General features: G+C 31.0%; 1 protein-coding gene across 1 annotated transcript in view; it reads left to right on the top strand.

Annotated features, from left to right (window-relative positions):
• The window catches only part of LOC100163042 (nuclear pore complex protein Nup88), a 35,676-nt gene extending 19,263 nt beyond the window's left edge, over positions 1–16,413 (top strand). Inside the window, exons 2-10 of the mRNA XM_001949692.5 lie at positions 1,958–2,136; positions 11,695–12,014; positions 12,641–12,858; positions 14,069–14,312; positions 14,796–15,061; positions 15,268–15,381; positions 15,469–15,692; positions 15,985–16,236; positions 16,325–16,413. Of these exons, the coding sequence (XP_001949727.1) occupies positions 1,958–2,136; positions 11,695–12,014; positions 12,641–12,858; positions 14,069–14,312; positions 14,796–15,061; positions 15,268–15,381; positions 15,469–15,692; positions 15,985–16,236; positions 16,325–16,397 (1,890 nt within the window). The 3' untranslated portion in view covers positions 16,398–16,413. The remainder of the gene's footprint in view (positions 1–1,957; positions 2,137–11,694; positions 12,015–12,640; positions 12,859–14,068; positions 14,313–14,795; positions 15,062–15,267; positions 15,382–15,468; positions 15,693–15,984; positions 16,237–16,324) is intronic.
• The last annotated feature ends 639 nt before the right edge of the window (positions 16,414–17,052 follow it).

The following is a 17,052-nucleotide window of genomic DNA, read 5'->3' as shown; positions in this document are numbered from 1 at the left end:
ATGTCCCGCGTGTTTATGAAAATTAAATGGAAAATCTAATAAAACAAACGTCGCTCGGTGTGGTTATTTATAACGGATTGGTGTGATAGGAGGAAGAGGAGTAGGCGGGTTCGGTCAATTTGTTACCCTTTTAATTAACGTTTGGGAAAACTGGGAAAACGTGAATATGGAGGACCCCCTTTTTGATAATGTATTGCTCTCTCCCGCGCACGCATTATAAAATGACACTGGTTAATGAAATTCTTGTTCTTCATTAATACAACATTATGTGTGTACACATATACACCGAGATAGTAATTTGTGCGCGTGTGTGGGTATGTGTATATGCTTCTATTTCGGCGGCCTTCTTCAGCAGAGCACACAAAAGGGACGACCCTGAAAATTTATGTCTTCCGAGAGACTGGAAACTATGTGCTATTATCCTTTGGTTACACACACGCGCGCGCGCTGGTGCAAACACATTCCGAACGTAACAACATTTTTGTAGTGCCGATCCATCGTAGTAGGAAGGAGATAAAACACTTCAACTACGTGTGCACTGTGCACTGATAGCATATTATCATGTTGTACAATAATTTCCATCATATATCATAATACATAATAATACAATAATATGTGCACCTTTGTTAATATTGTTTATTAATTTTGTCGTCAGTAATAAGAATTCATGTATCTAATCTAATTTAAGATATTAATAATAACTGTTCACAAAATGTCAGTCTACCGACTAAAATCTATAGGTACATTACAAATTTAAAATAGTAGGTAGGTACTATTCGATTGTAGATGTTAAATTCCACATAATCCATCTAAAACAAATAAATTCATATCTATACATGAGTGTAGTAGTGTACCAATCTTAGTTCACTGTTATATAACTATACTATTAAGAGTTTGTTAAATATTCAAATATTCGTTGTAAGTTCGTCAGTAAGATAAAATTTGTAGTTATTGATATTCGATACCATCATCAACTCACCATATTATTTATTAATTTAATTTAAAAAGGATTGCATGGATGGAAACTGAGAATAATAATTAAAAGTTAGAACAATATAGATACAGAGTCATAATTTCATCCAATACAATGTTAAAAACAAAAAAAATATGGTTTTAATTGTAATAGGTTACATATTTTTAAATTATCGATTAGGTATCGAATCATATTATATTTTAGTAGAGGTATGATTAGGCACAAGTTACTATACTGAATTGCTCAATAAGAAGCCAAAATTGATTTATCCAACGAGTGGCATGCATTGATAAGGGGTATGCAATTAACCGAATGCATTGAAATGAAAAGTTGAAAAGAATAAGAACTTCCTACCGATTCTGTAGCTACCGGCGGCGGTCGGTTAACCACAACAATGATAATATTATTGTTGTCGATTTCGATAACACACGGCGGTTGTGTATAGGCAATTCAGCTACATGCTGTCTGCGGTGCCGTTTGCTTGGGGGAAAATGCGAATGCGGACATTCAATGTACCTACCATAGTAATAATATAGTTTTTGTATTATGTAGTATTGTTACGTATTATTTTATATTCAAAAGACAACTCACTGCGAAAACTGAATCGTAATATCGGCGGCTATGCTGGTAAACAACACCGCAGAGATAGGGTTTTTTCAGATTTCCATTTTTCTTTTCCCGACCGAAGGTAAATGCCGAGCTTTTTAATCCTTTCCCTTTTCAAAAAAGGATTATACGACACGTAGAACAAAAACCTGGAGGGAAAAAAACGCACAAGCTCGCGTTCAAATACTCGAATATGTATATTTGTGTATTTAAAAACGACGCCACATGTCCCTTACTTACTTACTAATCCGACTGGGTCACCGCGATATTCTTTACCCTTCGGGCTAGGCTTAAGTGCATATAATATATTAATTTATGATATGTTTTGTTAATTTTATTTTTTGTTTTTTTTTTTGTAACCAAGCGTTTTTTTTCTAGAAACTCTTCCCCGGATCTCCACCTCTATTCGACGTTGACGAAATATTGATCAATGAACCTGGCACGCTGTGTGCACTTGTGGGCTCCAAAGGCGTATCAGTGATGAGGTTTCCGAAACGGATGGGGTCTAAATCTCTGTATGACACTAGTGGCAGTCTAGGAGAAGGCATAACGTGCAGGTAAAAATTATACGTTAATTATTATGCAAATGTAACTCTGCTGCGTGGACCTAAAAGAAAAGAGTACTAAAAATAATAATAAAATGAAGGAGAAATATAAATATATATTATATGTACGCGTCTAACGCGGAACCGAGGGAATCAGCATAAATTAGCTTCAAAGCGATATAGCTTTGTGTGACAGAAACATTGGGGTTTTACTTGGGTGTAGACCGGAGGACGTGCGAGGTCTTTGATAGGAGGAGATTTCATTAACGGTCAAAAAGTCCAAGAGCGTTCTTTTGACGTTATGGAAAATAGGAAATGCCCCCGCGTGTCCGCCAGCCCGGAAAATTAACCCTTTGCCGCAGACGTCGTATCCACGTCACGAGTATGTATGACAGATCAGATAAAAATATCTAAATAATATGAACTAAACAATATTATGTCTCCGATAGTCTATTGTCATACACGCGTTTCAGTATGTGCATGCGGTCGATTTTTTTCTCTCTAAATTCGATTATCGCCCCTATACATAAACTTATAACGTTTAATATAATATAGCTTTTTGTTATCATATTATGTCGCCGCCGTATGGGGTTCATATGTTAGGTATATATTATTTTAGTTGTTTTTTGTTTTGTACCAGAATCCTTTCACCATAAAATATCCTTGTTTATATTTTTTTTATAACCACTTAACTTTAGTATATAAGTAAATAATTTTGGATTCATCTGTATATTGCAAACTATAAAGAGTACGAGCTATAATTATATAACGTAGGTAAATAAGCTATTAACAACTCCTATTATATAGTAACAGGCTTATATTATAATTGTGTTGCCTAATATAATATTCTCTTTACCTTGTTTGATGTACCTACCTGTAATTGTATTTAAAATTTAATTATGAGTTCAGCTAAGCAAAATAATTATATAATAAAATAATAATGACAAAATAAAATACTCAAACTACTCAAATTATTAAAAATTATTTAAAACAGATTTTTTAGCTACACAATAACAAATATAAATAATATCTAAAAACACCTTTTTTACTTTACAAGGAGAATTGAATATGTTAACGCTATTTTCAAATTTGCATTTTATGACGTTAGTTTTCCAGTATAATTTATTTTCGTTTTATTTTTTTTACATAACATACTAGGTGTATAAGTATACGAAAGTAAAATTATGCTGTATTCGTTATATTAACGAATGTCATAGGTAAGTCATAAGTTATAAATTATATAGATAATCTTATTATCTACATTATCAACTTAATTTCCTTATTGTTAGGTATTTATTTATATATTACCTGCATTTGCTGCACTACCTGCACTTGTATATACAATGTAGATCTACAGTTATGCCATTTAATGCATTGGTGACAATATTTTTAATTTTGTTTACCTTATGTAATAGGTTTTCATTTGTATGATTGTATCATTTGTTGAGAGTTATTAATATTTCAAAGTATCGGAAATTCGGTGTAAATTATTTTATGGTCATCTAATAAAAATATTTGTTGAAAATATATTTAGGTGAATAATCATAAACGGTTTTTTCCTTTTTTTTTTTTTTAATATATTCAATATGTGTCAAAAATAAAAGCCGATTGGTTTTTTTTTTTAAAAATGAAACTTAAATTTTTAATTTCATATTCGACTTAATATAAAATAAATACAATTTACCATGATATTCCAGACCACATACTTATTATCGTCTTTTTTGTCACGTAATTTCGTGGGTTAGTATACCTATAAGGTTAGCCTTAGTCATATAGACATAATATTTGGCTACATTGTCCCTTTATACCTTCTATTTTTCAGATCCCATAAGATTCATTTACATATCCTAACTTGAAGATTATATTAATCGGTTTATATATGGTTGAAACAACACAATACATCACATGATTAGCGACTCCTAACATAACTGATTAAATGAAATAATTAATATTAAAAATAAAATTGAAACTTGCTTCACAAGTAAATAACATAATCTTAATATATTTAAGGTAGCTAATGTTTAACTATACTTATTATGATATTATAGGAAATTGTTTGCATAACTTAAGTCAATATTTTTATAGATACCTAGGTACACTTCGTTAGACCATAAGCATAATACTAAAATCTATAAAGAAGAATATAGTATTTTCAAATAAACGTATAAAGATTAAAATCTATAATGTGTTTTTTTATGATTGGAAATTTCGCATTAGAGGAAATATATCTCCATTGAAAGTGAAACTATAATATTACCAAATTGCGGTATTCATAGGATGTTTAGAAGGACTGGAACGACAGATAGGTATATACCATAGGGTTATATAATAAGGGGTTTTGGGAAAACCGAGTTCCGGATTGGCTCCTGGTGAAATATTAAAATTAGTATTCTAAATCCATACGTATTCTCTGTGTGTAATATACCCGTTTCCACCAACCGCAATCTGACCGCAGGAATCGCGAATGTATATATGCCTCCTTTCGGTGGCCAGTTCCGCGGTCGCATAATAAATTAAGAATTTATACATTATTGTTGTGTGTCGGGTGGTTGCCCAGGGTCCAAAGGGTATAAATGAAAGCACGTGAGATTAATGTAAAAATCCCGCGGTAGTTTGTTTAGGACTTTAGGATATTGTTATTAGCCACACCGCCAACCGTCCGTTGGGAAATAATAATATTGCGTTACAATCAATATTTAATAGACTCTCAGACAATTAAAAATTATAATAAGTGCTTGAAAAACTTTTGTCTTACTGTTACAAAGCGTCCAATAAATAATATTATGCGTTCGTATATAAAAAATAATTGGTACAATTAGATATTATCTAATAAGTAATTCTATAGTTTACTCATAAACACAAAAACTTTATGATTCACAATTTAAGTAATCGGGTCGGGGGTTGTCTCTGGATGTGTATTGAAAAAAGGTAATATCAAATGGATTTATATTAGTATAATTTTCAGTACGATCGTTTATAAGTGGCTATAGCTACTTTAGTGGTTTATTTAAATTGGTATGGAACATAAGAGTGGATGCACAATATAACAACCGAGTCTAAATTGCTACGTTTTCTATCATTTAAACTGTTATGTACACATCTTACTGCAATTTACTCTTGAACGAACTGCAAACTATAATTTGGTAATACCTAGCAAAGTAGTAGTAGTTTCGCAATAGGTATGTAACAACTAAAAATGACTAGGTAAATAATAAAATAAAATAATATAATATCCTGTATGTATATTCCCAGTAGATAAAAATACAATATATACTGACAACTTACAGTTAAAATTTTAATTTGTGTGCTATATCCATGAAATTGAGATATTTATCGAGAAAAGCGTTATGAATGTTATGATAAAATATCTTAAGTAATTTTGTTCAGTATTTTACATTTTTTAATTTGTGTAATTTCGTATAGGTACTATAATAAGGTTATATTATATATAAATAGCCAATAGGAACAACAGTTATTACATAATATACATGGATAGAACATTTTTTGGTACCTATCAATAATAGTTAAGTACAACTCAAACATATTACTTAATATACTTAATATACTCTATATACTTAATTTCAAAAATTTACCTATTTAACAGCGCTTTAGCAATCAATATGGTTACTGATTCGTTAGTTACGTGAAGGACGTTAGAATGCCGTGATAATTAGATAGAAACTGAAAAAGTGATTTAAATATTTTGTCATTATTGTAACTCCGAGTTTCAACTTCCTTTAATCTTTTTCGTTGTATAGCCACGCTATATATAGAGTGTTGTTCGATTCACTAATTATATTGCTCTCTCTGCTTATAAATTATGTATTTTTACAATAATTGACAATTGTAATAGTGTTACCAGAGGCCGCGTACATAATGTTAAAATATATTGTTATATACTATATATAATATAATGTTTAAACAACATACATTGTTGAATTAGTAAGGAAGGTAATATATGATACTACTGAACTTTAAAATACAAATAATACAACATTATTATTGTATATATATTTAAGATATATTGCATTTTATATCGACTTCAATGTCATGAAAGAATTTTGTTTTGATAATAAAAATAAAACTATACTAAAATCTTGGAAAAGTTTGAAAACAAAGTTAAAATTAAATTTATTATTTTATAGAATGCAAATTTAACAACATTTTTCTCTATACCTAGTATTTATATTTATTTATCAACTCGTTGTTTAAGTTGTAATAATGTTTTTTTTTTTTTTTTTTAATTTATTTAAGCATATTTACAATCTATACAATTTTTACAATAAGTAAATTTGATAACATAGGTAATATTAAAATGACTTGAATGTCTTGAGGAGGGAAAACCGTCCATCAACAGTACCTCCTATTTAATTTGATGGATTCATGTAATATTGTAATAATGTTAAAAACAAATAAGTATCAAATAACTGTTGGTAATATGATTATTATTATATCACAGCATACTACATATGTATATTTTATAATTTATATTATGTCGACCACGATTAATTGAGAAATGTATTTTCGATTATTGTTAGAGTGAAGGAGAGACCAGAGTATGGATTTTCTTATTATATATGAATATTGAATCTATGCATCAAAGTAATGAGCGTGTTCCGTGTTTGCATGCAAACCAATAATATAATTATTAATAACGTAACGACTAACTATATAATGTACGGTGGTATATAGTACACATTTGTACAGTTTTAATAGCATTTCGAATACCTATCCAAACGATGTTTATTGAACGATACAATATATTTAATAACCGTTTTCGGCAATATTGCACATAAACTGGAACATTGGTGACTCGGTGTACATAAAACGACATGTACGACCAGAAATAATTGTTACATATATTTATACGTCATACCTACGGGGTTATGTTCTTTTGACGGTGTATATATATATATATATATATGTACATAAATCTAACTAATAAGTAATTATTATTCACGACGGCGACGTTATTATTATTACAGTATATTCGTGATATAGGAGGTTTTCCGAACATCGCGAGCCCTCTATAAAATATTACTATACCTATATACTTTTCAGCTGTCTCTAATACGTACGCACGCACATCAAATCCACTATCTCGGGCTTTTGAACGCCTATAAAAACCACACCGCGATCTATATAATATATGTAATATCGCACCGCCGGCGCGGGTGGGGGGAGGGGGTGTAACCATATTATACACCTACACGCGCCCGCTGCTATTGCTGCTGCAGAGAAGAGCGAGGGTCGCGTCGTTCGGAGAACTTTTAATGAATTCCATAAATAATAGACGAAACTTCTTTCGATAAGAAACGGCGATGACGGGTTTTTATAGGTTATCCTGGGGCCGGGCGGAACGACGGATTTCGCGGTGGTGGCCCGCGCGTTATAATATAAGTCTGCCGGAAGCTGGGGCCTGCACACGTGATCCGCAGCGATTCTTAATGATACGCCTCTTCCGATGTCTCGACGGGACCCGCGTGTATAGTGTATAATGTAGTCCTGTGCTCGGTCGGTTGCTATATACTCTATCTGAGCGTGAGCGTACACGAAAAGCGTTTAATAAAGAACCGCCGAGTATCGGATGATGTGCACATACTTTTGTTTTTGGCGCGCCGAGTGTATTTTACGAGCACCGGAACAGCGATTAACTTTTACGCTAATGGACCGGCTATTAAGGCACCGTTGCCGACGCCATCGCCACTGACACTGCAACGTCCACCCGCTCCCGATAATCGATACCACCAAACACACTTTTTATACCGCGACCATAATATGACTACTACACCACGCACGCACGCAAAAGCAGACGGCTACATCGTATCAAATATACGTATCTCTATTCTCTATAGTATAAAATATGTTTGAGAACGCGACTTCCCGGCTTTTTCGTATACTTACACAATAATATTATAATTAATGATTTCAATGTGGTGTCTAAAATTAATGTCTTTGAAAGTATACTAAATAATAAAAGTTAACTATTCTGAATGCTTTAAAAATATATTGCAAAAATAAATAAATCCAATTTTTGAGTATCGACATATTAACATCATATATAATATATTATTTCTGATGTCAACATCCCTTTTTCTCAGCGACTACTGCACCATATTCAATAATCCGCACACCAAACGATACGTAATTACTTCCATTTCTGACATCGCTTTGCGTTAAAATGCCCAATTTCGTATAAATGAAACAAAAATTCACCATTGCCCACGTCTCTAATGAATACGTAACTCACAAATACTATGGGCAACCGTGTCTATAATGGATACGCATCTAACAAATGCATGTTTGCTAATATAACAACTGAAAACAACTGCAGGACGTAGAAAATAATCCCTTCATTAAATTAATTTTCAGATATTCAATATTAAAACGTGTAATAAACAAACACGTTTTCGGAACGTATACATACAAAAAATAATTTTTTTCGCAAACCTTACAAACATACTATATATCGTTTATCAGGCCTCTGTAATTGTGCGCAGTAGGTACTGAACACGGGTCAACTAGTATAATATTATATGTAATATAATCCTGTCAAATTGTACTTATAGACTATGGTCATATTTTTATATTTGAATAGAATAATTAATTACTTATTTTATTTGTACACAATCCTAATACGTATATGACCGAACTAAAAACATTTTAGAAACAATTATTTCGAAAAATCTAATTATATTTAATTATCTTTATGCGTGGTCTCGTAGTAGGTACTTTATGTGTTACGATATTTTATTTATCTATGACAGGATAAGCACGATATTTTTAAGGTAGGTACCCAAAAGTTTTTATAATAATATATTTCATTTCGCGCATTTTCTAGTCCGTTTGGTTCTTTTTTCGAGAAGGGTGTGTACACTCGGCTGCTTAACGCGTGTTTTATTAAAACTGGGCCAAAAATCTTTTGCTCCGATTACTTTTCATCCAATTTTGGCCGGAAGTAACGCGCAATCAAATCCGCGCGCTTATCAACAAAGCGGTACATCCGGCGTGACTTGCCAAGAGTACACACCCTTTTTATGCTCCTGACGTTTTCGAAATATCGGTAAAAAGAGGGACGAATTGACGTTGGCTCGGTGTCATTCAGCACTAATTGACGGCCGGGAAACGAGTGAAAAACAAATTAGAGTTTGTACATAATTTATACACACAAATAATAGATACTCGAACGGTATTGCGATAATGCGATGGACGTGATAAAAACAAAAAACAAAAGTAGGTTATGCTAAAAACAAAAAAGGGGTGAACAGCTAGCTTATGGGTGCATAATTTATTCGAATGAAATATTTATATATTATCATCTCGATCATTATCAATAGTCAGCTAATTCGTTTTTCTGTTGACTATTTTTGTTTTTTTATGTAAATAATTTTCACTGCTTATTATTATTTTATCGCGTTGCTTATATAGTGCTGATATATAGAATGCCTTAAATACTGACTGAAAAAAATATAAGCGCACAAAAATAGTATACATTTACTTTTTCTCAAAAAATATCATACCTAGATATAAGAAATATTTGACCTAATCTTACATTACTGCAATTTTTTTGCGTTGCTGACAACGATGCATATGTGTTATTCGGCACTTTATTATCAACGGGCAAATTAACATTATAATATTATTATTATTTTTTTATTTCAACTCGTTGAAAAAGGAATATGTCCAACCATCTCATATATGAAGGGGTCAGTGGATAAAGGTGTTACCTAAATTTTTTTTTATTAAAATCGTTACCTATTATTATACCAAATAGATACATAATGACGTATTACATAGGCTATACAAATATCAGAACAAAATAACATAATATTATATTATATTTATGGAGATATCAAATTGATAAAGATGTTATTTATATAATATGTCGTTCTTGTTTTGTGGATTAAGGTGTTATTGTATTATATCCCCTATTATCATATTATCATATTATTATTTATCATATTAGCATGTAAAATTTATAATTAAATTTATAAAATTTCAGGGTTTTTTTTATGACTTTAAAATACATAATTTTTGTTTTCAAAGATTTCTTAGCATTTGAACAGTTAAAAAGTTCCAAACGTTTATATAATTAAACCACTAAAATTGTGAGTTATCAGTTATCACCTTTATCCACTAATCCCTTCATATATTCCAATAACTCACCTATATATTACAATATTAAAATGCTTTAATACACTCGTTTAGTTGTGTGTGTCCTGCTGCTGCATGGCACTTGTGTTACGGTCGCCGCTGCAGTACATAATTGTTTATTAAATATTAAATAACAATAAGATTACACGGGAGAGGAGTTTTGTCGTCGGATAGAATTGTATTCAAGTCCACTTCCATAATCGTTAACTCCGTGTTGCAGGTACAATATACTATAATATATGCCTATTCTTGTATATTATGTATTTTGTATATAATATACTGAGCCATCATATCTGCCTCTGCACCTCGCGGCGGAGCCACGCGAACTTTACTAATAACGTTAAACTTTATTGACTTAACAAATTGTAACAACTGTGTATATGGTTTCTATTCGAAATTCGGCTGATTTATTAATGACTGTAAAACGCATGGTTTCCTAATGAATTTCACTAGAATGGAAAGCAAATCCGAATCCCCTCGTATTTGTTTACGAACGAAAATACCAGCGCGCAATTACATTTCGACCGAGATGAACCCTCCGAGTGAATATTCTGCGAATTATCTTATATGCCGTACATGAGTCGTTGTTAAAAAAATACAACAACAAAAACATTTTTGCTCTGTCAACGACCGACTTAGGTCGTCCTCGCAATTTCAAATTTGCTCCGTCTCGGTAAACTTCCAAGTGCGCTTTAAACATCCGTTATTGTATCCAAACGCACCGCGTACGTATACACGACATAATCGTCTTCCGGCTTTATTAAACGCTACGGGGCAAATTACTTAATTCTTTTACAATTTCATACACGAAATATTCTCTTTCTAATTGCTTACAAAATTGTCTCTCTACTCCGACTATATAATATATATTGTATTAAAGTTATATTAATGATTTTATTTCTCTATTCAATTTTTGCTTATAGTTCGTTAAGTTATGTGATCATTAAAAAAAGGAATTTAATTACACTATTTTGGTGTGAATTCATATAATTTATAGAACTGTATCAAAACAATACATCACGAGATTCAGCGCATAAATGGTTTTCCTGGAGAACTCACGAAATAATATATATTTGTTATACGTTTTAACTATAATATTTTGACAGCGTTTGAGGGAGGTTTAAATTAACGAAGTCAGAAAATATTTTTTGAATACGTTTAATTGTAAATGCGTTCTATAAACAACGTTATAGTAAATTCATGTATAATTTAAGGAATGAGACGATCGAAAAATATATAGGTACCTACTTACTTAGTTCCTATTCAATATCATCATTGTAATAAGCATTTTTAAAAAAACTTTAAAAGTGAATAAGGAAGCATATTTTAAAGATTTTGCGTCGATTATGGTTGGATTAATATCAATTACGTGTACCAAAAAAAATTTTTTTAAGGTAAAATATTATTTATTTACAGCACATCGCTTTTGCAAGACAAATTCTTCATAACCAAACACTTGACGGACGTAAAACGAGTCCGGTGGTATCCAGGCAGCCCTGAGGACAACCACCTTGTGGTACTCACCAACAACAAAAATTGTTTGCGGCTGTTCAAGGTTGACAAAGGCACCGGTAAGCTCGTGTCCATTTGGCGACTTGGCCCACAGACTTCTCGGATATTGGCTTCGCTGGGCGACACGGCTGTGGACTTTGATTTCGCGCCACCTGTACTCCTCGGCAGCCGAATCCAATCTGATCCGTCAATCATGTGGCCCATACTCGTGTTGCAAGGAAATGGTAAGATAACCCGGTAAAATATTATAATAGAGTTTCCTCACGAATTTTTCTCAATGACGCACTGAAGCCGAATATGTCTAAGTAAGAAAACAAAATTAAAAAATAAATAATATATACGAATGTGGAATGGGGTACCTATAAGAGACTAAAGAAATTTAAAAATACTATTTAACCTGATACTTGTGGTCAGTCTTAAAAATTAAAAATACATTTTTTTAAATTTTTCCAATACCTACACAACATTATAATATACACGTCGTATAAATACCTATAATTACAAACATAAAACATTTGCTGTTGTGTTTAAAATGTTTAAATATATTTATATATTTATTATGATTTCAGATTAAATTTAAATTAATTGAATTTCCGCGGTTACTGATGTTTTTTAATGGGCTTAAACTTTCAAATATTCCAGACAGTAGAGAATTACATTTGGTAGTATAAAGTTAGCGTATTGTAATGGGGTGGAAACGCATAATATTACGTGCAAACTTTTTTACCGATATTGGGAGGGTGGATGTCAATATGTACAGTACTACAAGATATTTGTTTTGATTTTGAAAATATGAGAATTTTAATAATGGTATTCAAGTAACATATATGTATTATGATTTCATCCGCAGGTGATGTCTTGTGTATGAACACGACCGTCGACGAATCGATGAACATTAAGTCAGCCAAAATAACAGGTCCGCTGACTATGTACCCACCCGCCGACGACAACTACAGCGAGGACGCATGTTCCATACTTGTCATGGACACCATACCACCCTCGGTTGTCATAGCGTCAAATTTTGGTGAACTGTACAATTGTCTCTTGTTGCCGGACACCCAAGCCAAAGTCAGTGTTTCACACATTCATCACTATTTATAATTATTTCATTATATTGAATTATTACTTAAAGAGTGGGTCTGGGATGTTGTCGGCGGTTTCAAGTTGCAATTTGTTTTTTTACTATTAATTTAACTTAATTTGAATCAAATAACATATCATACAATTTTGTTTTAATAATTGTTAAGAAATTTCTTTATTTTAAACTTTAAACTATTTTAATTAATTCTTAGTGTATTACTTGAAATGTTTGCATATATTTTTAGTTTATACAACTTTTTAGGGCATCAAAATCCCAGTATTACAGTTAGTAGGTATCAATCCTAGTCAATGGCGTCGTAATGATATATACACTGCGGGGTTTGTTGTATATATTGCGTATAATAGTAATTGATGTACCTGTGTATAGAACAACCGATTGTTGGTATTAAATGTTAAAAGTTTAGAGGTCCGCAAAAGTTTCTGATCCACTAAGATCTGGAAACTATTAAGTGAAACCAACCGTCGAATTAGTTTGTCAAACGAGCTTAACCCCTATTGTGGTTAACGATAATTAACGATGGTTTAATCTAACCGTAAAATAATACATTAACCGTTAACGATGTTTCTTTATTGTTTTCTAACCCGCAGGTGCTATATACACCGATTAAATGAAACAAAATATTTCGTTCGAATTTTTAAACCACCTTTTAAAAACAATTTTTCTATAAAATCCTGAATACTTTTCGCGGAACAATCTGATATAGTATTATTATTACAATATTAGAATAGAGAAATTGGTCTCGTCCTGTTTGTGTGAAGACACTGAGACAGTGACACTCGGGTGATATATTTTTTTAAAACCCTCACACAAAATATAGTATAGGTACGACGCGGTGAAAAGGTGATCAATAGTAATAAAAAATTTTAAAAAAAGAAATATTAATGCATGCAACAAAAAAATGTAAATGAAAATTGGACGTTGTCTGTTAGTCACGTTTGCCTGGTTGGTAAAATGGCTATAAGCACTCATAAACCCTACACAGCTCATCAATTCGTATGCCTACCGTTTCCGTGATAAATAATTCTACTTAGTATTGTTGTAGGTTTTTTACGTTTTCAAACGGAGTTGATTTCATAGTGCTATCTTTTGCCGTACCATGCTAATTAGCCTAAATTATACTATAGTATTGTAAGCTGTAATATATATCTCGAATTTTTGATATCATTCGTGTTTTAGAATGAAGATGAATATGAGTCCAGTGAATACCAACACGAATACAGTTTGCACATAATCGAAACCATCGAACTAGAGTTGGGCTTGAACGTCGAGGACAATGGCGAATACGACACCTCCAACACGATACAGTTGAAAAGAGACGCGGCTGTCACCTCCAGATATTGGTGTTTGCACAACACCGGCGTCCACTCAGTCACCGTACCACTCAGCGAGTTGTTGGATGAGTTTTCGAAAACCAACCCTGGTATAGATCATAATAATTATTAAATAAAAAAATAAAAGTTATTTAATATAATAATCAATATTACCAAAAGATAGGATGTTAATGACTTTTTTCTATTTTCATCCCTTTAACCCGATACAATTCTATCTTGGCTAAGAACTCGATTGATGGAGAATATATCAATTTTATTTTGCATTTTTGTGCTTTTTTGTTTTTTAGTCTTATTTTTTATATTTTTATACTTTAGGTCATTGTTTGTATGGTCGGTAATTTTCTTTAAATTTTATATTTCAAAAAAAAATTTACATTTCTAAAAATTAGGTACACTATTGAATATGATATTATAAATTGTATCATATATATATTCGATATACTCAACAAGATTAAATTTACATTGACGAATAGATTGATGTATTAATAATAAGAATATACCTATATATTGTATTGTGAAATAGATTATATATAAAAAAAAAAATGTTTAATTAAATTCCATATGCTTTTCAGATGACTTCCGCGGATCGCCCGACATACAAGGACAAAGTTTTGTAGAATATTACATTTGTACGGGTCTTATGAACGGTGAAACGAAACCTATCAAAGGTTTTGCCATCCTAAGCTTTCCTACAGACTTATTAGTCACTTTGTTGAGCAATGGCGAAGTCGTAACTCAGGCTATTCCGGATTTCCATTACAACAAATTGTCTATTGCTAATATGTATACAAACGAAGATAACCCGGCTTCTGAAGACCAAGTGGATAGCTCTGAAAACGTAAGATTGTACATTCATATCATATTTCACAGTTAAATTGTCTAATTAGGTTTGATGACTAAAAATTTGATTTACATTAGTAAAAAAAACAAATCAAAATTGTGTCTTTCTTTATTTTTATGTGTTTAAATACAAAATCTAACAATTGCTATTATGTATGATTATTGTATATTTTAAAAATTGTTTTTTTTTTTTGTATTATTTAGGTTGACAAAGATGACTTCAGCTCGTTTATATCTGCACTACTGCAAAAAGAAAATGGTACCAGAAATACTATTCTGAAATTAGGCCCAGATGTTCCCAAAGAAATTGTAGTACAAGTAAATATAGCTTTTACTTAATATACAGCATTTTGCTATTTATTTTTTCTACATAAAAAAAGCTAATTTTTAAACAATTATTTTTAGATGGTCTTACAAACTATAAACATGCGAAGAGGTACATTAAATAATCATAAAATAGTTTCTGAAGAAATTGAACGAAGAGTGCGCATGCTAGCTAAAGCAAAGGAAAGGCAATTACAAGAGATGCAGCGATTGGAAGAAGCTCGGAAAAAATTACAAGATGATGTTGAAAATAAAGCTGAAAAATTAGATGAAATTAGTAACAAACAAGAAAAATTGACCCAAAGGTAAATTTTGAGTTTCTCATGGTTTGCTTTAAGTACTAACAAATATCAAACTGAGATATGTTCACTTAATTCTGTATTCAATAATAAACATGTTTAGGTTTTTTAATTAGTGTAGATATTTAGGCCTTACGGCTTGAGTAATTGGTTATGATAGCTTGTATAGTTAAACCTCCCAACATTATCAAAAAAAAAAAACATAAAACAAAAATTATTTTGGATTGTATAAATTAACTACACAAATTTTAAATTATTTTATATATATTTTAACATAATATTATAAAATTTTATTTAGAGCTTCATCGATGCTTTTGAGACTAGTATCAGCAGCACCTGATAGTATATCAATAAAAAAGAAAAGAGAACTGTTGGAAGGGTACAAAACTAAGATGGATTTAATGAATAAACGTATTGAAGAAGCCAGAGAAAAATGGAACATTGTGCAATCTGAATCAGCAGCAGCTGTGTATAAACAAATATATGGAAGCCGTTCATTAAAACTAACTCTTGAACAGGAACTAGTTATTAAAGGAAATTTATCTGAAATGTATGTACACATAAGTAAACTATTTTATATACCTAAGAGTATTTGTATTGCATTTGAAATGTATTAAAATGTATTTTTGTTTTTGCAGGGGATCTACAATATTAGATTTAGAGAAAAAAGTGAGAGATTTAAGAACCGTAATTAATACTATTTCCAGTTAAAATATAATATTTACGAGACTGACAACTAGTTAAAATTTTTTTTTTCATTAATATTGTAATTTTTTTTTTACAATTTTTTCCTGTTGAATATCTGTTTAAATATTGGTATTACGATAATTCAAATAATAAAATGTATAATATAATATAATTTAAAATGTATTATTACTAAATAAACATTCAAATATAACCGTTATGTATATTTTATTTTTGTGGATGTATGACCAAATTAGACCAAATAAGACTTGTACCAAATCGCTCATACAATTTTTAGTTTCTCACTGCAATATAATACATGGATATATTTTTAGATTCTAAGCGGATAGATAAATGTATTGATTTTTCAATGATGTGTGTTTTTATATATATTTGTTTCTGTAATCTTTTGGGTTAGTAAAAATACTTAGATTTTCAATTTAGTATCTATTCTGGTAGAAAATAGAGTCTAGTTGATACGTTGGGTTGGGAAGTCAAAAGTATGTAATAAATTCCCAATAGTTTTCAAAAGTGTTTGGAAAAATAAAGACAATTAATAGAATTTTTACTCAAAACCAGATTTTAATAAAATCTATTTTGTTTTTTCAGTGTAACTTAAACCTATAAAGCTATAACCCTACAAAAATTCGAAAAATGTCCCAAAATGTTTGACAATGTATAC

This window comes from Acyrthosiphon pisum, chromosome A1 (assembly GCF_005508785.2).
Source record: "Acyrthosiphon pisum isolate AL4f chromosome A1, pea_aphid_22Mar2018_4r6ur, whole genome shotgun sequence".
NCBI classification, from domain to species: Eukaryota; Metazoa; Arthropoda; class Insecta; order Hemiptera; family Aphididae; genus Acyrthosiphon; species Acyrthosiphon pisum.
This window is presented reverse-complemented; position numbering and strand designations above follow the sequence as displayed.